Raw genomic sequence first — 22,742 nt, 5'->3', positions numbered from 1 at the left:
TCCAGGGAAGGCAGCGTGACTAGACTGTGATGGGCAGACAGAGGGTTGGCCCCCCACCGCCCCTGGATTACTCCAGGTACGAGAGTGAATTTCATAACACCCACTGCAGGCAACCAGTGGCAACTGATTGCCGGCTCCAGGCAACAATCATTACCACCACGTCCTCACACTCAGACTAATTGGGGACTTCCCATACCTTTGACTTTACCTTCTTAGTGCAGAAAATTTTTAAGTGGCTGCATTTCACCTACTCAACTGTCTGCATTGGCTCTGTGTTTCTGCACCTTGTTCACACGCCCGACCACCTCCCTCAAACTAGCAGCTGCAGACCAGAAGCCATCCAACTCCATTAGGACCCTCAGGGCCCCAGTGAATGAATCCAGGCTGTGGGTCCAATCATGTTAGGGACTTGGATTTCCGCACCTCATGGGAGCCAGCTGAGGTGAGCTCAGGGTTCCCGTCTTTGTCCTCCATCTTCCCTGGCTCACTAGGCTCCGGAATAACCTGCGGGTCAAAATGGAGAGCGGAGGGTCAAGTCCAGAACCTGCACGCCGGCCCGTTATCTCCTCTCAGCTAGCAGGAGGCTCCCAAGGTTGCCTGGGCAACCTCCATCAGGCTCAGGGCATAGTCGGGGGTGATTTGACGGGACCGGCAATCTCGCACGGTTCTTTTTGCTTTCTCCTTGGCCTCCTTCATCGCCCAATGCCACCTTCGCTGACTACCCTATTTAAATGGCAAGCCACTCCCCAAGCCCTCCCCAACTTAACTTTTCTCATCTGCAGCACCACTCAATTGTGATCATTCTGGTTCCTTTCAGACTCCCCCACTAGACTGAAGGCAGGCAGGGAGCTTTGTTTCTCTCAGGTTCATATCCCCACTGTCTAGGAAAGTAGCTGACACGTCTGGGGGCTCAGTCATGGTGGCAGGAATGAACGACTCCTGGGGCTTCTAGTCAGATGGCTCCCCATAATCCCTTCTACGTTCCTTACCAACGACATAGCCGACTGTGGTCGCAGCCTTCGCTCCGAACATCAAGGAAAGAGAACTTTGTCCTAAGGTGGCCCGCTCCAGTTTTTGAGCTAATGGTTGAACCAATCCAAAATGTACCCTTTCCCCCCGGTCCCCTCTAGCTTTTACCACTGGGGCCTAGTCCTGCCCTCTGGAATCCCACAGGGAGTCTCTCCTTGCATGTCATTTGAATTGGACTTGATGTCTAGATCTTTCCCCAGCTGGCTGTTCTCTGTGCGTCACTGTCTCCTCATTTTAACCTGACCCTTTTCTCATCCACATGCCTGATCGCTTGCCCTTCCTCTCTGAGTTCCTGCCTCTAGACCTCGCTCATCCAAGAGGCACAGCGGGAAATCGGATGGTTCCATTTCTCCCGGGTCTGTGTCCCACAGCCGCGGGCGGGACAAGCAGGGTGACAACACCCCCAGCCCGCTCCATCAGTCAGGGGAATGCTTAGGAGCATGCCCGTGGTTGGTTCTTTCAATTGGAAACTCCCAGAAGCTGAAGCTCAAGAAATTAATTAGTAAGAAGCTTATAATAACAACAACAGCAATAATAATAAGCCTTCTGCAGAAGCCAGTTACTCTACAAGATCACTAAACTAATTGCTATAAAAATGTGAAGGCATCCTGAGCCGAGATGGGGTTTGGGTTATCCTCTTTGAAACGGTCCAGTTCCCGTGTGCTGCTGGGCCTGCGTCAACCACAGCCCCGCAGGACAGGCTAACAGCGCCCCGCAGGCGCAGGCATGTGTTCCAGGGGCAGATCGCCACCCAATCGATTGCCCACTATGTCACCAGAATCCTGGAGAGACTGTGACACAGGGACACCAGATCTTTTCCACTGAGGGGCACCCTGGGGGCGGACGCCCACTGAGAGGAGACGCAGGCTCACCTGAGAGGCCCTCAAGGTGGAGGAGGCAGTGGGAGGAAGTTCTTCTGCTCCCAGACTGTCAGGGGCTCCCTTTGCCATGGTCTCCGAAGTTCTTCTGGGCTTCTCTGGGGGCTCCGGCTCAGAAGATGCCTGGGTAGAGGCCCGAGGACTGGCCGTCTCAGCCCCCAAGGAGGCCCTGGGGCTGGTGGGCGAACCCCCTTGTGGGGCAGTGGAGCCGGAGGAGAGCCTGGGGCTGGGAGTGGCTCTGGGTGGCGGCGGCCGGCTTGGGGGCGCGGAGGTCCTGGAGAGGGAGGCTCTCTTCTCTGGCTGTTCAGCCCCTTCACTTGCCCGGCGGGCCCGGAGGACTACTTCTGGAGGAGACGGTGGGGCCAGGGCTCTGGCTGGCGATGGAGGTGGGGAGCTGGAGAAGACTTCCTCCTGGGATTCGCCTCCCTCAACAACGGGGGGCTCGGGCTCGGCTCGGGCTGGGCCATTGCAGGCTGGCAGAGGCGCTTCTTCGTCTGAGGAGCTGGCTTCGGCCTCGCTCCCCTCCACTTCCTCATCCGGTTCCGTCTCCGAGTTGTCAGCCATCTTTTCTTCAGCTGCCGAGGAGGGCTCCCCCTCGCTCGTGGAGGCAAAGGTGGAGGGGCTGGCAGGTGGGGGCTCAGAAGTGGAGGTCGCAGACGTTCGCACCGGGGAGGAGATGACTACAGAGCGCCGGCTGCTGCTACAGAGGGAAAGATTTCAGAATCAGAGACATTCAAAACGAAACGGAGCCGCGCACTTGTCACAAAGGCAAATACAACGACGACGGAAGATATTTGTGTAGACCCAATCATGCTGACGCTACAGAGCGAGGGGGTGGGCTGCCAAGTCTTGTAACAGCATGACCTCAATCATGTGAAAATGTGCGCAGGAAAAGGGGCACTAGAGGAAAGAGCACCATTTAACACGTGTGCTCTTTGTGGATGGTGTTGAGTATGAATTGGACTACTAACTGTAAGGTCAGAGGTTCAAACCACCAGACACCCCATGAGAAAAAGAGGAGGGGTCTGCTCCCATAAATTTACAAAACCCGGGAAACCCCGAGAGCAGCGGCTCTCCACCTTCCTCATGCCGCCACCCTTTCATACAGCCCCTCATGTGAACCCCCAACTACAACATTATTTTTGTTGCTACTTCATAACTGTAATTTTGCTATTGTTATGAATCAGGCAACCTCTGTGAAAGTTGTTCCGCTCACCAAGGGGTCACAACCCACAGGTTGAGAACCACTGCCATAGAAGGTTCCCCTGTGAGTCGGAATCCCCTGGGTGGCGGTGGGGTTTTGTAGGATCAACTACACACGGCAGAGGGTGAGCCTGCTCAACTTCCTGACTTCCAGACGTGTACCGACATTGATCGAGTAGCAATTACGTGCGGAGTTCTGCCATGGCCGCCTTCAGGAAAGTGAGCCCTTCTTTGAAGTTCTCTTGTGTACGGCTGCCGACTGACTGAGAAAACCACAGATATTTATTCTAGAGCATAAGTTCCCACCTGTATTTGGCCCACGGTTCATTTTCAGGGGAAAAAAATCTCAGTCTCCCCCCACCCCCCTCTGCATTTTAAAATTGCTGTACTCTAGCCCATAATTTAGGATGAAGTGTAGGTCTCTGCTTTTGCAGCCCCCCCCCCCCCCCGATCAGTCCAGGCCCCCTGGGGAGGGCATCACCACTTTGGGAGGCACTGCTCTAAAGGTAGCTAAGGGCTAAGTTCTGGGCAGGAGGATGGGAAGGAGGGGCAGGATTGCATGCTGTGGGGTAAGCTGTGTGGAAGAAAGGGCGAACGGTGGGACTTTGTTCATGAAGAGTGGCAGCCTGGGAAGCCCCGGGCACTGATGTGCCCTGTCGTGCAGGGCGGCCTGAGTGTGGGTAGGACGGAAGTCTTCGCGACACTAGCACGCTGGGAGTTCCTTAAGGCCATCGTCTTCTCGTCTGGGCGATTTCTACTCCAGGGTTGCTATGGGGGAAGGGAGCCGCATCATCTTTTCTCGTGAGCGACTGGTGGGCTTGAACCGGCCAACCTGGCAGTTACCAGTGTAACACTCAACAGTATTCCCAGGACTCCTTGTGGGAAGGCTCAGGACACAGAAAAATGAAAAGGTTGAATTTCGCTATAGCTTTCCGGGAGGGTCACTGTAAGCAGTGGTTAAGCTGGGCAGAATGGACAGTCAGAACTCTGGCTTCAATGCTGGGAAGAGGCAAAATAGTGCTTCTGTAGAGGCACAAAAAAAATTCATCAGAGAACTCTACATTGGCCCTTTTAATAAAGAAAAGCTGCTAACCACAAGGTTGGCAATTCAAACCACTAGTCACTCCAAGAGAGAAAGATGACGTGTCTGCTCTGTAAGGATGGCAGCCTCCAAAACCCTGTGCAGGATCACATGACGGAAGTAGGTTTTGGGGTTTCTCTGTTCTGTAAAGATTTGTAGCCTGGGACTCCCATAAGGGCAGCTCTACTCTGTCTTACAGGCTTGCTCTGAGTCAGAATTGACTCAGTGGAGGTGGGTTTAGTGGGTTTCAATCCTGCTGGTCACAGGAGTGGTACAATCAACTGTGAGGCCTATTCTTGCTTCAGGTCCAAGCTTGGTGAAGCCTTTTCGGTCTCTGCACCTTGTGATTACTTAGCGCTCTCAAGTTCCTGCTCGGCTCATCAGGCCCCTAGTGTATCCAAGCTTACATTGTTCCTCGACTTTGGAGGCCTTCCATTCTGCCAGCTTTCTGGAAGTCCCTTTAGGGAAGGACATTTATTTTGGACCCTGAGCATCCAGCTCACCCTCGTGCCTACTGAAAAAACTCACTGCCCCCTGACAATGTCAGGGGAGGACCGCCCCGAGGGCTCCCACAGCTGTGACGCTTACAGGAGCACAACGCCGCATCTTTCTCCCACAGAGCGGCTGGTGGCTTCAAACCGCTGACCTTCCAGTTAGCTGACCAACTCGCAACCCACTATTAGGCCAGCTTGTGCCTAGAAGGGACTTAATCCAATCTCCTAAACAAGAGCTTTCCAATGAGAAAGTGGTCAGATTCTGAGGGGCCAGTGAGTGAGGGAGTGAGTTGCTGAAGCCTGAAGGAAGCATGAAGACGGGAGACAGCGCAGAGAACAAAACCATCACCAATACAACAACAGCAACAACAACGGCCCGAGGCAGACCAGAACAGCCTGGGAAGAGGTATTTGTAGTGTGCACGACTATCGGATTCATACCCGAGTATCTTAAGAACTCGTGCAAACCAATTGAAAGACAAGAGCATGAGGCCAGTATAAACAAGTAACCCATAGGACCTTGGATCAGTAACATGAACAGCTGCTGAAGCTAACTAGAAACTGTAGTGACATGAATTAACAACTACAAAACAATTCCAGCTCCTCCCCACTAACTCGGAAGAAGGAAGAAGTCGGACACATTGCATGGGGTGGGAATGCGGGGCAGTTGGGGCTCCGACTCGCTGCTGAGGAGCTGGACTTTCAAGTAGCCACTACAGAGAGCGATTGGCTAGGTGGCACAGCTTTTGCTTCACTGGTAAACTGGAGGTTGGCGGTTTGAAGCTACTCATGGGTACCAAGAAAGAAAGGCCTGGTGATTTGCTTCTGTTAAGAGTATAAAAAAAAACACTCGCTGTCGCTGAGTGGATTCTGACGCAGTCACTTAGTAGGGCAAGTAGAACTGTCCCTGTGGGTATCTAAGACTAACTGCTTACAGGAGTAGAAAGCCCCATCTTTCTCCCATAGAACAGCTAGTGGTTTCAAACTGCTGACCTTTAGGGTAGCAGCCGAATGCGTAACCACATAATAAAAGAGCATCGCCAACATCACTCAGTGGGGCAGCTCTGCTCTGTAACACATGGGGCTGCCATGAGCAAGCAGGGACTCCCCAGGAACGGGGGCTTGGGGTGGCTAACAAGGCTGGATGCCTTGCGGACACATCCGGTGACTCAGCAGGCCAGTCCCTACACACACCCCGGGGACACTCCTAACAGTGTTTACCAGGAGAAGTGTGAAATCTGGGAACTGCAGCTTTATTTGTAAGAGTGAAAAACTGGGGGGGAGCGGGGAGGGAGGGAAAAAAAAAAGAGGACCTGATGTAAAGGGCTTAAGTGGAGAGCAAATGCTTTGAGAATGATTGGGGCAGGGAATGTGCAGATGTGCTTTATACAATTGATGTATGTATAAGTATGGATTGTGATAAGAGTTGTATGAGCCCCTAATAAAATGTTAAAAGAGTTGTATGAGCCCTCAATAAATTCTTTAAAAAATAAAGAGTGAAAAACTGGAAAACAAACCAAACCCCCATTAGCAGGAGCTAGATCAGTAAATTGTAACAGGCATATAATAGTGCCCGTATTGGTTATAGCCAAGACAGATCAGCGCTGGGCACATGCAGCGACAAGGATAGGTCTCAAAAGTAATATGAAGACGACAAAAGCAGTTGCAGCAGCAGCAGCCCTAGCTGTCGCGTGTGATGCAAACAATCTGGCCATGAACACAGAGGAAGGCCGGGATTTGAGATGGAGAAACGTGCAGCGAACGGGTTTCTGGCTTTGCTCACCTCGATAGGCCCTTCACCACAAAGACTTTGTTGGAATGTTGCTTCTCCAGTTTGCTCATCACCTCGTAGAGACTGTGGTTCAGCTGGAGTCAACAAGAAAAACGGGTGCAACTCAGATGGAAAGCCGAGACTGGCACAGAGCCCTCTCTCCTTCAGACAGCTTCCCTAAATTAAGCCTCCCCACTTTCCCAACTCTGACCTGTCGCTGCTGTCCTCTCTCCAGCACTACTGTGCGGGGCCCTGGCCAGGCACCCTTCTCCTGGTCTGTGTCCCAAGTCCTGCCTCTTTTTTTTTTTTCTTCTTTTACATTTTATTAGGGACTCATACAACTCTTACCACAATCCATACATATACATACATCAATTGTATAAAGCACATCCATACATTCCCTGCCCCAATCATTCTCAAGGCATTTGCTCTCCACTTAAGCCCCTTGCATCAGGTCCTCTTTTTTTTTTCCCCCTCCCTCCCCATTCCCCCCTCCCTCATATGCCCTTGGTAATTTATACATCGTTATTTTGTCATATCTTGCCCTATCCGGAGTCTCCCTTCCCCCCTTCTCTGTTGTCCCTCCAAGTCCTGCCTCTTGCATCAGACAAGCAGCTCTCTTAAGGCAGGGTCCCAAACTGAAGTGTCAGTCAAGGCTCACATTTCCTTCAGGTGCTGAGAATTTAGTCAATCAGGTAATGAAAATGCATTTTGCCATCAGGTTGGCAAATCGTAATTTGGCCCCTGTGTGGAGAGGGGTATGTGTGTCTGGGTGTGTGAATGTAATTGTGGGTCTGGGTGTCCCAGGGCAACCTGGCTGCCCATGACAGAAAAGACCTATGGAACTGATCCGGGGTGAAACAGTGTCCTGCCTGCTCCCACCATCTAGAGATGGAGAGTGCACAACTTGGCTCATTTTAATTGTTCCTTCCAGATGCCTAATCTCGGTATTCATGCTGAGCTTACAGCCTGGATGCTTTATTTCAGTTAATGGAGCTGAACCGTGCTCCCGAGACCGTGTGTGGACATGTGCACTTAACCTAATAGAGTTCAGCTGTCAGTCAATTACGACTACTTCACCACGAGATCAAGGTCAGAGTCTCGGTGTCCAAACTGGCAGTTAACGAAATCATGGGTGTCGGGCTACCTTCCTATTTACTAGAAAATCCCACCTACGAATCTAAATTGGCCAGACGTTTCTCACCTTGCTCATTTCTCTGTAGAAAACATCTCTCAGGTTGGAGATGTTTTGGAAGATGGTCACATAACAGCTGATACGACTGTCAGGAGGCAAAACGACAAAGACACACAGGAGTAAGTGATGGCCAACAAGGCCTTCGTTTGAAATGCAAGGCAGGTGCTTGTACCACAGCCAACCACTCCCAAAGGGCCCCAGAGAAAGGCTCGCCACTCCCTTGACACTCTGGGACCTGGCTTTCTCAGGGCCAGGCTAGGAGGCCACCTGCGTCTCAGGCGTGAGAAGACATGGGAGACACTATCTTCCCAGGTTAACACTGAAGTAAATGGATCTCTACTTTTATGAAGTTATTTGATTCAAGCTCTTGAAGTACAGAAGTAAACATGGCAGCTCTTTAAAGAATTTATGTAAGACCATACAATTATTATGATAATTATTCTTCCTCTTAATTGAAAGATGTGGGCTTCGGTGGCATTCCCTAGCTGCGTTCAGGAGACTCCCATTTAAAGGACAATTAAACCTCACGTTCTACTCCAATCAGAGTCAGGGAGCTCACAGTTGGGACCCCTGCAGTGATTAGAAAAGCTCCTTCACACGGGGCTGGCGGGAAGTGGCTCACACAAACACCGACGACAGCTGCATCGTCTGTACAGTGAAAGAAGATGTGATGGAAGCCGAGTCTCTGCTCGGGTTCCTCTTCCAGTGTTGAAAAGTTGTATCTGAAACATTTCTCGCCACCATAAACAGAGACACCTTCACTAATGCCAATTATCCCACGGAGAGCATCTTTTTTTTTTTCTCCCACAGACACCGGAGAGCATCTTTATCTTCGATGTGCATCAGAATGTGCATGGACCGGGCTTGGTTAGAGTACCCACCCGAGACCGAAACCAGAGAGAGCCATCTAGGAAGCATGATGGAGGCGCTCTGCTTGCCCAAAGCGCTCCTGTCCACAAAGCAGTGTGTCTCCACACCAGAAAAGATGGCGGGGCCAGAGTGGTTATCTTTTTACTGCGGGTGCGGAATACAGGGTCTGGGGTGGGGGGCTGGCAGCTTGGCTATTTCCACATAGCAAGTCGTGGCAGGGCAGAGAGCACATTTCGTTCGTAGACTAAGGCTCTTTTCAGCAGGTGCCGTGCTTGGGTCAGTGGGTGGCCTGGGCCTGCAGTGGCCCGGAGCGCAGCCTTCCCTCAGCCCAGTGCTCACCTGTTGTAAAGAAGAGGTAGTTCCTCCAGCAGTTCCTGGTTCAGGTCTTCAAATACGAGCTGGGCTTTATTGAACTCTTCCTCTGCCTAGGTGGTGGAGAGACAGACAGTCCCCTCAGTCCTGTTCCCGTGACCAGGGCTGCCCTCCCTCCTGCATCTTCTGTGTTTTCTCAGGGACTACGGTCACTTGGAAGGAGACTTGGTGGTGCAGAGATTGAGTGCTTGGCTGCTAACCAAAAGTCGGTGGTTGGAGCACACTAGTTGCCCTGCGTTAGTAAAGCCCTGGCCATCCATTCCTGTATACGCTTATGAGGGAACATTTCTCCATATGGGCTTAAACATCTTTTAAAGTTTTACTGACATACAATTCACATATCCTGCAATTCAATGGTTTAAACATATGGAAAAGCCACGCACTCATCACTAGAATCAATTTTGGAATATTTTGTTCATTCTTGTACTCATGATCGACCCTCCACTTCCCCCCAAGCCTTCCCTGCCATAACTTTAAGAAATCACTAATTCAATTACTGTCTAAGGATCTACCTAGCCTGGATTTCAAATAAAGGATTTATATGTGCAGCAGATTTACCATCTATGACTATAGACGAGCACACAGGGCCAAGTTCATCATAACCTAACAAAACACTTTGGGGGGATGAGTTGCTCGGTCTCGGGGCTCAGGACCATAGTCTTGGGGACATCATGGTCAAATGGCACAGTCCAGTCCAGGAAGACAGCGTCCTATATCCTCTTTTGGAGAATTGCAACTGGAGACTTACAAGCTTGTACCTGTCTAAGATGCAACTATTGGTCTCCCCCTGCACGGAGCAAAGGGTGAAGAAAACTCAAGACACAAGGAAACAATCAGTCCAAGGGATGAATGGATCTTGTGAGCCCAGCCTTGATGAGCCTGAGAGCGGAAGAATTAGATGGTGTCGGGCCCCCACTGCTGCTCCCACTGGGCAAAGAGAGAGAAAAATGTGGAAGAAAAAAAGGCCCAGCTTACTGGTCTGATAGAGACTGGCAGAACCTCAGAGACTATGGCCCTCGGTCGCCTTCAAGCCTGGAAAAGAGCTCAGCCCCATGCCTCCACCTTCAGCCAAGTAACAGACAGGGCCATGTGGTGAGTTAACCCCAGGGAGGCGAACACTCGTAACAGTCCACCATGGGCCATCGAAAGCTCAGAAGGCAGGAAGGGGCAGGAAAGAAGGAAGAAGGAAATGATAAACCAGGGGGGGAGCGGGGAAGAGCTGCTACGTTGTAGGGATGGCAATCAGTGTGTGACAGAACACAACACACAACGTGTGGGGACTGCTGGGTCAAGCACCAATTTGCTCTGTAGGTTTTTACCCAAATCACGAGTGAAAAAGAAAAGGGCAACAGCTTACAGAATGCAATTTTCCTGTGTCCCACAGGGGTGCCAGGAACCAGAGCTGACTCAGTGGCACAACAATAGGCTTTCTTGGATCCAGGCCTTCCCTTCCCGATCCCAAGTCCCTGGTATCAGCACAGAGCATCATCATGATCAGAGGAAACAGGATTTCCTTCAGGAAACTGGATGCTGAGTTTATAATTCCTCAGTCCAGGTTGGCTCAGCCACTTGCCACACGTCTGGGGAGAGGGAGGCAGGAAGGGCTCATAGACTTTTCCGTTTACCTTGGCGGCCTTGGCCTCATCTTTCTTCTTGGCATTCTGCACAGCCTCCAGGTGGTGTCGGGCACTGTCGTAGTCCACAAGTTTCCGGCCCCGCTTGGCGATTCTCTCCTAGCCCAGGGTGAAGACGAGAGGGCATGACCTTTAGGTTTCAGGGTCAGGATATGGGTCACAGAGCATCAAAACAGGTGGCAAGATTCTTCGATCCTTTGATCACATTGGACTTTCTCATGGGTTCTGTGCTCCGAAAGAGCATGCAGACGCTTGTGCTGAAAATTAATATTCCCTATGAACCCATTCAGAACCAGGAGAAATAGCTTAGACAATCCCACTAAACGGAAGGGTAGGAGGTGGGCGTCTTAGTCCCAACTCTGCCATTTATTAACCTTATGACCCAGAGACTCATCTTTCCTACACGGTGTTACTGTAAAGATTAAATGTTGGCTCTAAAGTGCTTTGGAGGCTCTGAGCTGCAGTAAAAACAAGTAAATCACTATGTGCTTACAATCTGTCTAATCTCAGCCACACTACAAATTCTAGCACAGAGAAGCAAATCACAAAATTTGAAAACATTTTAGTGATGATCTGGTTCGACTTCCTATACAATACACAAAACTTCCCTAAAGTATCCAAAAACAAAAAACAAAACAGATTAGCGCAGGGGGAAGGGGGGAGCAGCGAGGGAGGAGGGGAAAAAAAAGGAAACCGAGCTGATTCCAGGAACCCAAGTGGAAAGCGAATTTTGAGAATGACGAGTGCAACGAATGTGTAAGGGTGCTTTGCTCAACTGATGTATGCATGGATTGTGATAAGAGTTGTATGAGCCCCAATAAAATGATTTAATAATAAAAAATTAAAAAACAATAACAGATTAGCTTTCTTGAACAGAAAATAGACTCCCTGCCTGAGAGTACTACATTTCACTTTGGGAAAACTTTAACTAACAGAAGCTTAAGTCAACCTCCCTCATTTTTTTCTGATTAATTTTAAACTAGCAGAGTGTCCTAAAGCGTAGGTGTTTAATAAATGTAAGCCGAGTGAATGAATGCAGACTTTGCTTTCTGGAACAGTTGCAAACAGATTCAATTCTCTTTTCATCTAATAGACATTCAAGCATTGAAGAAAACAATTATGGCTGCTTTAAATTTCTCCTTCCAAAATAAACACCCTAGTCCTTTCGGCTGTGTCTCAGAGCTAAAGCGGATGTCCTAATCTGGACCTAATTAAATCCCAGCCCAAATCTAGCTGTCTGAAATTCAAGTTTAAATATAACCTCCACACGACCTCTAACCCCTGATCCTAATCGCTTGTCCAATCCTCAACCTTAACCCTTCTCCTAACCTTCTCCCCAACTCTATTCCTAACCTTAGGGCTGAAGCTCTACTTGTAACCTTTAGCTTGTTAACATAGTAACATTAATATACAAGTCAGCCTTGCCGGTGTCTTTCCAGTACCTTAATCTCACTGAACTGGGATACATAGTTCTCCATGGTCCTCACAGCCTGGTCAGCCAGCTTCTCTTCATAGTCTTCCCAGAGGAGGTCATTATTCTGTGGGTTAGAGCAGAGGCTAAGGACTTACCATTGACTAGTCTTTAGATAAATATCCAAAATTTCCCTGAAAAAGGAGTCTTGCATTTTGGAGTCCTCTTTAGACCCTCAAGTTGGATGTTCAGAAAGAGGGAGGGAGGAAGGAAGCGCTCATTCCCCAGAACCCCTCTAGACCCTTTTCCTTTTTGCGCAGGGGGTGGGGGGGGGGGGGAGAGAAAGCAAGCTGAGGAGGCAAAGAGGGCGGGGTTGAGCAGAGAAGGAGGAGCTGTAGGCTGTGGGCGGTCAGCCCGGCCTCCCTACCCCTACGATGTCCTTCAGCTCCTCCTGCCCGTCCCACTCGCTGCTGTAGATCTCCTGCAGCGTTTCGGACACTTTCTTCGAACTCTCATGCATCACTGAAAAGAAAGAACTCACGTTTACCAGGTCCCCCAAATAGCCTGGTGTCATTGCAATGGGTGAAACCAATAACGGGTCTCAATTCAAAAGGACGCATGCAGAAGGGTTGGATTATCCATGAAGAAAGGTGGATGGGGTTGGACAGGGAAAAAACAAAACAAAACCACTCACTCTTCATAGGTCCCCAAAGTTTCAGAGTGAAGGTCAGGCAAGGGTTAGAAAGCCTGCGTCTGCTGTCTTTCCTCTACTGGTTTCCACCCTCAGACTGTTCACAGCTGCATAATGCTCTCTCTACAGGATGAGGGCGCCTCGAAAGTGCACAGAAAAATTCTAGTTTCCCATAAATATTCTGAAGCCCCTCATATAGTCTCCAAGGTAAGTAGTGTGGCCTTTGTTACATAGAAAACAGCGACTCGCTACAGCAAATTGCATCTCATTTTTGGAAAGCTTCAATGATTAGCTTAGGCCAGGCTCTCTCAATGTCTTCCAATTAATCTAAAATCACCGTCGTCGTCGTGTCCCGCAGGGAATTACTCACCTTTGACGGCACTAAGGAAGTTCTTCAGGTCCTTGTGTAACTTCTGGCCTTCTGCCTGAAAGGGAAAGTGGGTTTTGGTGACTAAAGAGATTCCTTTGAAAAGATGCTCCAGAGGTCAAAGTAGAAAATTAAGTTAAATAACAAGTCAACCACAGACGGACAAGCATGATATGATATGAGACCATCATGATAAAAAGTCAAGAATGGGTTCACAAACACTGATGGCAAGTAGGGATAAGAGGGGGAGGGAGGGAGCGTTCCTAACAAGGGAGTACACATGGGTTAATTGTGGGGAAGGGTTAATCATGGGCCAGACACAACCCGGAGGAAGCCAGCACAAGGTGACCAAGGAGAGGCACGGCATGGCACTGCGAGGTGCAAGAACAGGAGACAATTACGGGAAGCCACTGACGGAGCCTGGTGGCACTGTTGGGGAAGGGTTGAATGCTAACTGAAAAGCCAGCAGTTCAAAATCACGAGCTGCCCTGTAGGGGCTGTCTGCTCCCTTGAAGAGTTACAGGCTTGGGCGCCCTCCAGAGGAACCCTGCGAATCAGAATCGGCTCGGTGGCAGGGTGGGTTTTGTTTACGGTAAGTGCGATGTTTCGATATTTTATCAGAAGAGATCAGCCTCTGGAAGGGACAGGATGTTTGACAAAGCAGGGTCAGTGAGAAAGAATGCCTTGGTGCGGCAGACTGACACAGTGGCTGCAGCAGCGGGCGCAAACACAACAATGGTCAGAGTGGTGCAGGGCTGGGTAAGTGTGTTGTTCGGTTTTATAGCTCCAACTGTGTTATTGCTAAGCTCGGACGGCACCAAACAATAACATAGTAAGTGCTGTAAGAGAAAGTACAACAATAAACAGTAATTTATGAGTAGATACATAGGTAAATACATATTCTAAATATGCGAAGGAAGTCATATGGGAACACATTCCCTTATCCCTTGCACTGTTGTGGAAATTTCAATATATCAATTTGTAAATGCTGCATGTATATGCATATGTAAGCTGAGCACATAGGGGCAAACTTATAGAAATCATGTAGACATTGGAAGTGAACTACTTCTCTGGAAGGCTAAGGACCACTTAGTGTTGGGGAGGGAAACCTAGATCAATTGGCACAATATATTTCATAAACATAATCTTCTACATCCTCGATTGGTGAATAGTGTTGGAGTCTTAAAAGCTCGTGAGCAGCCATCTGAGAAACAACTGCTAGTCTTTTCCCACCTGGAACAAAAGAGAATGAATGAAACTACGGACTCAAGGAAGTAATTTGTCCCAAAGACTGATAGCCCCCAGCCTCTTCTACCCTGAGATGAGAGGACGAGCTACCGTTACTGGCCAATATGACCAGGACCAGAATAGAAGGTACTCGTTAGAATGGGTAAAAAACAAACAAAAATTAAATGAAAAAAACAAACAAACAAACTAAAAACCAAAAAACAGACTCATTGGTCTGAAAGAGACTGGAGGAATTCTTGAGACTATCAACCTGTGACAAGCTTCTAATGAAGACATAGCTAATTAATAGATGGGCCTATAAAACAAACAGGCCCCCAGGAGAATGTGCTCTTTAAAAGATGAGAAGGCAGGAAGAGACCGAGGAACAGGGGAAAAAGGAACAGGGACCTGCAGAGCAACAGGGGAGAGGAGAGTGCTAGTTCACTGTGGACTACAACCGCTGTCACAGACCCATCTGTGTGTGGACTGCTGACTTCAAACTAATTTACTATGTAAACTTCCACTTCAGCCACAATAATAATAAAGCAGAAATCACAGCTGGAAATTCTTCAATGTTTGCAATGGTTATAAATCAACCTTGATTTACCCACAAGTTGTATACTTGATATACTTGCTACCATTGAGTCAATTTTGACTCATAGTGACCCTCTAGGAGAGGGAGAGGTTGGAACTTCCTTTTGGGTTTCCAAGACTGTAACTCTTTTTTTTTTTTCACACCGAAACCTAATTTTATTGTCATTGCATTACGTCTTTAGACTTAGTTATGAGTGAACATTTTTTATCTCCTTGATAGATTAACTTCCAAGATGGTATGCTATTTAATTCAACCTTTTGGAGTATTCTTTTTTTTTTTTCTTTTTTTACATTTTCTTAGGGGCTCATACAACTCTTATCACCATCCACACATATACATACATCAATTGTATAAAGCACATCCATACATTCCCTGCCCCAATCATTCTCAAGGCATTTGCTCTCCACTTAAGCCCCTTGCATCAGGTCCTCCTTTTTTTTTTCCCCTCCCTCCCCTTTCCCCCCTCCCTCATGTGCCCTTGGTAATTTATACCTCGTTATTTTGTCATAACTTGCCCTATCCGGAGTCTCCCTTCCCCCCTTCTCTGCTGTCCCTCTCCCAGGGAAGAGGTCACATGTGGATCCTTGTAATCAGTTCCCCCCTTCCAACCCACTCACCCTCCACTCTCCCAGCATCGTCCCTCACACCCTTGGTCCTGAAGGTATCATCCACCCTGGATTCCCTGTACCTCCAGCCCACATATGCACCAGTGTACAGCCTCTGTCCTATCCAGCCCTGCAAGGTAGAATTCGGATCATGGTAGTTGCGGGGAGGAAGCATCCAGGATCTGGGGGAAAGCTGTGTTCTTCATCGGTACTACCTCGCACCCTAATTAACCCATCTCTTCTCCTAAACGCCTCTATGAGGGGATCTCCATTGGCCGACACTTGGGCCTTGGGTCTCCACTCTGCACTTCCCCCTTCATTTAATATGATATATATATACATATACACATATATACACATACATACACACACTTATATCGTTGTTTTTTTTTTTTGCATGATGCCTTATACCTGGTCCCTTGGCACCTCGTGATCGCACTGGCCGGTGTGCTTCTTCCATGTGGGCTTTTTTGCTTCTGAGCTTGATGGCCGCTTGTTCACCTTCAAGCCTTTAAGACCCCAGACACTATCTCTTTTGATAGCCGGGCACCATCAGCTTTCTTCACCACATTTGCTTATGCACCCATTTGTCTTCAGCGATCCTATCATGGAGGTGTGCAGTCAATGATATGATTTTTTGTTCTTTGATGCCTGGTAACTGATCCCTTTGGGACCACTTGATCACACAGGCTGGTGTGTTCTTCCATGTGGACTTTGTTGCTTCTGAGCTAGATGGCCGCTTGTTTATCTTCAAGCCTTTAAGACCCCAGTCACTATCTCTTTTGATAGCCGGGCACCATCAGCTTTCTTCACCACATTTACTTGTTCACCCACTTTGGCTCCAGCCGTTGTGTCGGGAGAGTGAGCATCATAGAGTTCCAATTTAATAAAAGAAGGTATTCATGCATTGAGGGCCAAGACTGTAACTCTTTATGGGAATAGATAGTGTCATCTTCTTCCTCCAGAGCGGCTGGTGGTTTTGAACTGCTGACCTTGTGGTTAGTAGCTCAGTATGTATTCAGCTATGTGCTTGTTTTTTTTTAATCAGGCATCTTAAAATTATTCTAGTCTCAAAAAAATCTCCTAGTCTCTACTCATTACGTAATTCTAAAACACTCACATTTTAGGGGTATGCTAGAGCAGTACTCCACTCCTGGTACCAAATTCTTAGTTATCTAGGAGCACTCTAACAGAATTACTTGATCATTGGAGATCTCCAGTGATCCTTATGGACCCCTCGTGCGTGGCATAGTGGTTTCGTGGTCTGCTGCAAACCGTTAGGCCAGCAGTTTGAAACCGCCAGCCCCTCCGTGGGACAAAGACGGGGCTTTCTACTCCTGTAAACAGTTACAGCCTGGAAACCCACAGGGGCTGTTCCACCTTGTCGCAGAGATCAACTCAATGCATCGACCTCGTGGCAATGACCTCGAGTCCTCTTTATAGCCCTGATGGTGCTGTACGTCGAGTAAGCACAGGACTGCGCCTGGAGAGGTGGTAGGTTGTCTTTTTTGAGTCAATGTTGACAGTGAAAGGTTGCTACCACTCGCATCATAATCCCATCTTCTTTGGCTTCTTTGTTCTCCCTTCCAGTCAATAATGCCCTATGCCCAAGTTCCTCTGTTAAAATGTAAGCGTCTTCTATGTGTTACTACCTAAGTTACACTCTGGCTAACATCTTGCTCTCTGAGTAGATAAACTGCTATCACAGAGGCTGCTCACAGCCACATTAGAGACTCACGGGCTAACCAAGCTGACACACAACCTGCGTTAACACACTTCACCATGAAATTTGATCGCAAAAACATATAGTTGAGTAATAAAAGCCGATAAACTATCTTGTATAATTCCTGCAAAAAAATTCTCAATATTTTTTGTTTACTAGTTATTATATGACCTGCAAAACAGATTAGTAATAAAAACTATCATGTAATTGTGTAGATTATACACTGCTCAAAACGAGGGGGCGCTATTATACCATAATCAGTCAAATTTGAGTATCTTCTGTTTTCTAATCCTCACAAAAATTCACCTCTATTTCCATGTTTTACAACCAAACCTCTTAGGAAGTTATTTTTTCTCTTTCTTTGAAGAAAATGCAGTGGGTAGGTGTACTGGCCTGCCTGTCGTCCCTTGAAGTGTCTCTAGACTGAATAACCCCAGGATCTTTGCCCTGTTCTGACTGGGGTGACTTTCCAAGTCTCAGCTTCTCACCTGCCGGGGATGTCAGGAAACTTGGCTCTACCACCAACTAGCAAGTGATTCCGCTTCTCTGGCTGCAGAGTCCCCGTCTATAAATGCAGAGTAAGTCTATTTCCAAAATTGCCTGATTTGATCACTTCTGAGCTCTGAATCTTTGCCAGATTCTCAGCACTGTCATAAAGCCTCTGAGTCAGTCCTCCCCACCCTTGAACAAACATTCCCAACCCCAGTTAATGAAGCTGGTACAAGTACTCAGGTTTACAAACAAGGTTATTCCTAAGAGACGGGGTGCTGAGGGTGCAGCGGAATACTTGCTAAAGAAACAGACCCAGCAAAACAAGTGTGACTTAACCCAGCCAGCTCCCAAGTTGCTTAACATAGAGATCCAGGAGGGAAAGGTGAAATTAGAGGTGATTTACAAAGCCTCAACTTTGGAAGCAGCTGTCACTACCTGAAGTAAGAGATTAAAACGCTGCATGAGGAAAAGAATTCTTCCTGTCATGTTCTGAAAGGGGGGTGGGGGTGGGATGGGGACAGAGGGAGGAAGCAGAGGCTTAAAGAATTCCTATGGAAATTTGGTCAGGAAGCTGGTAGCGAGGCCTGGAGACAAGGATGGGGAGTTTAGAACGGTAAGAAAAGCTTTTGTGACAGAGTGAATGACTTGCTGTGGTTCTCTATCCTAGTCTTTGTGATGCCCATCACCAAATGATTGGGAAGGATGATGCAAATATAGCTTAGAGGCTTGGGTCAGGTTTGCCATTACAGTTGGTGTGATAGTTAGGCTTTGTGTTAATTAAACAAGGCCAGGGTTCGCAGTAATTTGGCTGCAATGTCCCATGACACAATCTAACACAATGTAATCAGCTCTGCGATGGGATCTAACATAACATAATCAACCCTGTGAGCAGCCAGGAGCGGTGGTGGTGTGAAACCCCCTCTGCGTAGGTCACAGCCTGGATGCAAAGCGAAGAAAGGCCACTTGGAGGAGTGGCCTGCCCCTTGTCAAGCAGAGTTGAAAGGAAAGCCTGTCACCGAAGCAGAATCTGGCCCAACTACGTAGACTCCTGTCCCTCCCCCCAGAATTGACTTCAGAGGACAGCACTGAATCTGCAGCTCCGGGAGAGGGGCATGTCTGATGAGAGCACACGGGAGCAAATGAAGGGGGAGGAAGAGAGAGTGGAGCACGTCCTGGCCCACCAAGCCTTGAGGACGATATTCCCGCTCAGAGCAGCCAATCCACAGAGAAGACCATGTGACAGGCCCCACTATGAGACACGATGTCCCGCATTGACCCATATCCCTACAAGGGACAACACTTGAGACCAAGTGTGGGAATTCTGCCCGATCTGATCCCACCACACCGAGGCACAACACGAAGGGGGTATAACAGAGCAGCAAGGGAATGGAGCGGCAAGGTCCCCAGTGAATGCTGAAGGTAGACTTTGGGCCAGGGCGTGGTGTCCCAACAGACTGGACTGGAAAACACTCCTAAAGGCCAACAAACGATCCTTAAACTAACTACAAGCTTTTCTTTCTTGTTTTTTTGTCATTGGTTTGTTGTTTTATTTTGTTGCTTGGTTTTTCTCTGTCTTGCTTTTGTGCATGTTATTATCTCTGCAGATCTGTCTAAATAAGATAGACAATCTGGATGAACAATCTGGAGGCGAAAACAACAGGACCAACAGTTCCAGGGGGTCATGGGAGAAGGGGAGGTGGAGCGAAAGGTAGTGATATTAACAAACCCAGGGACAAAGGAATAACAAGTGATCCAAATCGGTGGTGAGAGGGTGTAGGAGGCCTGGTAGGGTGTGATCAAGGGTAATGTAATTAAGAAGAATTACTGAAACCCAAATGAAGACTGAGCATGATAGTGGGACAAGAGGAAAGTCAAAGGAAATAAGAGGAAAGAGGTAGGAGGCAAAGGGCATTTATAGAGGTCAGATAAAGGCATGTACACACGTAAATATATATATGAGGATTGGAAAATAGATATATGTGCATATATGTATAGGTTTAGTATTAAGGTAGCAGATGGACATTGGGCCTCCACTCAAGTACTCTCTCAATGCAAGAATACTATGTTCTATTAAACTGGCATTCCATGATGCTCACCTTCCTGACACAATCACTGAAGACAAATGGGTGCATAAGCAAATGTGGTGAAGAAAGCTGATGGTGCCTGGCTATCGAAAGATATAGCATCTAGGGTTTTAAAGGCTTGAAGGTAAACAAGCGGCATCTAGCTCAGAAGCAACAAAACCCACATGGAAGAAGCACACCAGCCTGTGTGATCACGAGGAGGTGTCACAGGGATCAGGGATCAGGCATCAAAGAACAAAAAGTCACACCATAGTGAATGAATGGGGGAGTGTGGAGTGGGGACCCAAAGCCCATTTGTGGGCCATTGGATATTCCTTTACAGAAGGGTCTTGGGGAGGAGATGAGCCAGTCAGGGTGCAGTGTAGCAACGATGAAACATACAACTTTTCTCTAGCTCCTAAATGCTTCCTCTCCCCCCACCATCATGATCCTAATTCTACCTTATAAATCTGGTTAGACCAAAGGATGTACACTGGTACAGATAGGAACTAGAATCCAGGATAGATGATCCCTTCAGGACCAGTGGTGAGAGTGGTGATACCTGGAGATTGGAGGGAAGGTGGGGTAGAAAGGGGGAACCAATTGCAAGGATTTACATATAATCTCCTCCCTGGGGGATGGACAACAGAAAAGTGGGTGAAGGGAGATGTCGGACAGTGAAAGATATGACAAAATAATAATTTATAAATTATCAAGGGTTCATGAGGGAGGGGCGAGGGGGTAGGGTGGGGGGGAAATGAGCTGATGCCAGGGGCTTAAGTGGAGAGCAAATGCTTTGAGAATGATGAGGGCAATGAATGTACAAATGTGCTTTACACAATTGATGTATGTATGGATTGTGATAGGAGTTGTATGAGCCCCTGATAAAATGATTTTTTAAAAATAATTTTTAAAAAAATTAAAAACAAACAGAATCTGGATCCTGCATCTGCTTTGCTGACCTGCTATATTGTCTGTCAATTCCACGAGCCGTCAACAGACTACTCATCTTGGATTCCGTAGATTGTAATCACCTGCCTGTGTTCTTCCTACTTCATCTTCCTGTTTTTTGGTTTGTCAGTCTCCGTTGTTACAGGAATCAGGAGAAGCTTCCACCTTCTGAGCTATAGAGTCAAACCAGACTGGACTTACCTGTTCCTATGATTGGACGAGCCAGTTCTTGATATGAGTCTCTTCCTATCTTTATGCACATACAGGCATCACTGGTTCTGCTGCTCTGGAAAGCCTAACACACTGGGTGTCATGTGAGCCCTTACGCCACCAGCAAAGCACGTGTGAGATCCCTACGTGAGCTGGGGGTGGCAGCAGAGGCACCACGCAGGCTGAAGCTGGGTGCCTTCAGGTGGGAAGAGGGCTTGCTGAGTGGGGCTCTCAGGAGCTTTGTAACACTTGCCCAAAGTGGGCGTGGCCATGGGGCCGGGAGGCATGGACTAGAGAGGTAAGGCTACTGGCATGACTGAGAAGAGGTGCTGGCGGCAGAAGAACCGGTTCTTTATAATGTTTTCTGATGCGGATTTGTCGTAACCTGTGAACTTCCCTTTGACCTTGGCTCACAGCAAACACCTGGGCAGATGCAGGGCTGCATTCACCTTCCTGCTGTGCTGCTGAGGAGGTCAGCTGTGGTGCTTCCCCCCAGCATTTCCTCTGCCATTCACACAGAGTATGATTGTATACCCCCCCCCCCATGGGACTGAACACAGAACTGTAGGGGAATGGATATAATGGAATGTGGAAGATATGCCAATAAAGCTATTATTTAAAAAATATTATGGGATTTACCAATGAACAATTTGAAAAAAAAAAGTTGTACTTCAGTGGGTGAAGAATGGGGTCTGCCTTTGGGAAGCTTTCACTCTCCAATCACCGTGACCTTGTCCTTTGCCCTCTGTTCGTAGGAAACCCCCTGTCCAGTCTGAGACCAGCTTCTTCCTTAAACTGTGAGACGTGTCCAGGGAAGGTACACTCCCTTCCTCACTCGGCAGTTCCAGCCTCCAGGACAGTAAATAGCACGCAAGCAGCAGGCACTTGTCAAATGCCTGTTAAGTGAACGAGGAGGCAAGTCCCCAAGCGTGTCCCACCACCTGCTACCACAGGCACAACAGCCACAAGAAGTCTGTCCTTTTTCTAACCTGACTCTGTTTCTGCGGAGGTTTGCTCCCCTCCGTCCTGCTTCGATGGTGTGCTTGTTCCGGCCACTCTGAGGAGCTGGTCCTATCTGATGCTAATTCTTCGTGAGGCCCTTCCAGCAGCTCCTGTATCTTTTAGGATCAATTGCCTTTGTAGGATCAGTTTTCTCCGGGTAGTGACTGGAAGACTGAGGGATGGATGGGGCAAGAGCCAAAAATCTTTCCAAGTTTGTGTGTCAACTTACTCTTGCAGGGTTAAAAATAAGACAGTAACTATATTTTAGAAGAAAAAACACAGGGTTTAAATTTGAATCCCAGTTCTGCAATTCATGTGCCTTGTTACCTTGATGAACCCATCTCCCCTTGCAATCAAATCCCATTTCTCCTCATGGTTACAACCACTGAAGCAGTGGCTGCCAGTACTTCTCCCAAACTAACAACGACATCGTAATTATCGAGGAAGCATAATACGAAACACCCCTTCCCTAGTCAATGTTCACCTTTGGCTGCTGATAGCACAAGTGGAGGAAGCAAACCAGACACCATGTGCCTCCTGGTGGAAGAACTTAACATTACATTTCAAGGATTCTTGCCCCAACAAAAACCTGACTCTTGTCAAATCTCTAGTCTAGTGGTTTCCAACCTTCCTAATGCCGCGACCCTCTAATACAGTTCCTCATGTTGTGGTGACCCCATAGGTGGGCCTATCTGCATGTGGGCAAACCTGCCTGGAGGCGGATAGAGGAGGAATGTCTCAATTCCTAAAACCATGTCGTGACCCACAGGTTGAGAAGCGCTGCTCTAGGTCTATCAATTTACAGTACATAAAGGTGCTACAGGAACATTGCAGGACAATCTGGAACCACCCAGTAAACTGCAGAAAAGGGGAGGAGTG

General features: G+C 48.1%; 1 protein-coding gene across 1 annotated transcript in view; it reads right to left on the bottom strand.

Annotated features, from left to right (window-relative positions):
• Positions 1-396: 396 nt before the first annotated feature.
• The window catches only part of BIN2 (bridging integrator 2), a 33,644-nt gene continuing 11,298 nt past the window's right edge, over positions 397-22,742 (bottom strand). Inside the window, exons 3-11 of the mRNA XM_075553289.1 lie at positions 12,999-13,053; positions 12,365-12,459; positions 11,969-12,064; positions 10,518-10,625; positions 8,860-8,945; positions 7,660-7,735; positions 6,468-6,550; positions 1,902-2,607; positions 397-504 (exon numbers count right to left, since the gene is read on the bottom strand). Coding sequence (XP_075409404.1) covers positions 397-504; positions 1,902-2,607; positions 6,468-6,550; positions 7,660-7,735; positions 8,860-8,945; positions 10,518-10,625; positions 11,969-12,064; positions 12,365-12,459; positions 12,999-13,053 — 1,413 coding nt within the window. The remainder of the gene's footprint in view (positions 505-1,901; positions 2,608-6,467; positions 6,551-7,659; positions 7,736-8,859; positions 8,946-10,517; positions 10,626-11,968; positions 12,065-12,364; positions 12,460-12,998; positions 13,054-22,742) is intronic.

Source organism: Tenrec ecaudatus, chromosome 6 (assembly GCF_050624435.1).
Source record: "Tenrec ecaudatus isolate mTenEca1 chromosome 6, mTenEca1.hap1, whole genome shotgun sequence".
Taxonomy (NCBI): domain Eukaryota; kingdom Metazoa; phylum Chordata; class Mammalia; order Afrosoricida; family Tenrecidae; genus Tenrec; species Tenrec ecaudatus.
The sequence above is the reverse complement of the archived record's forward strand: the minus strand, read 5'-3'. Positions and strand labels throughout refer to the sequence as shown.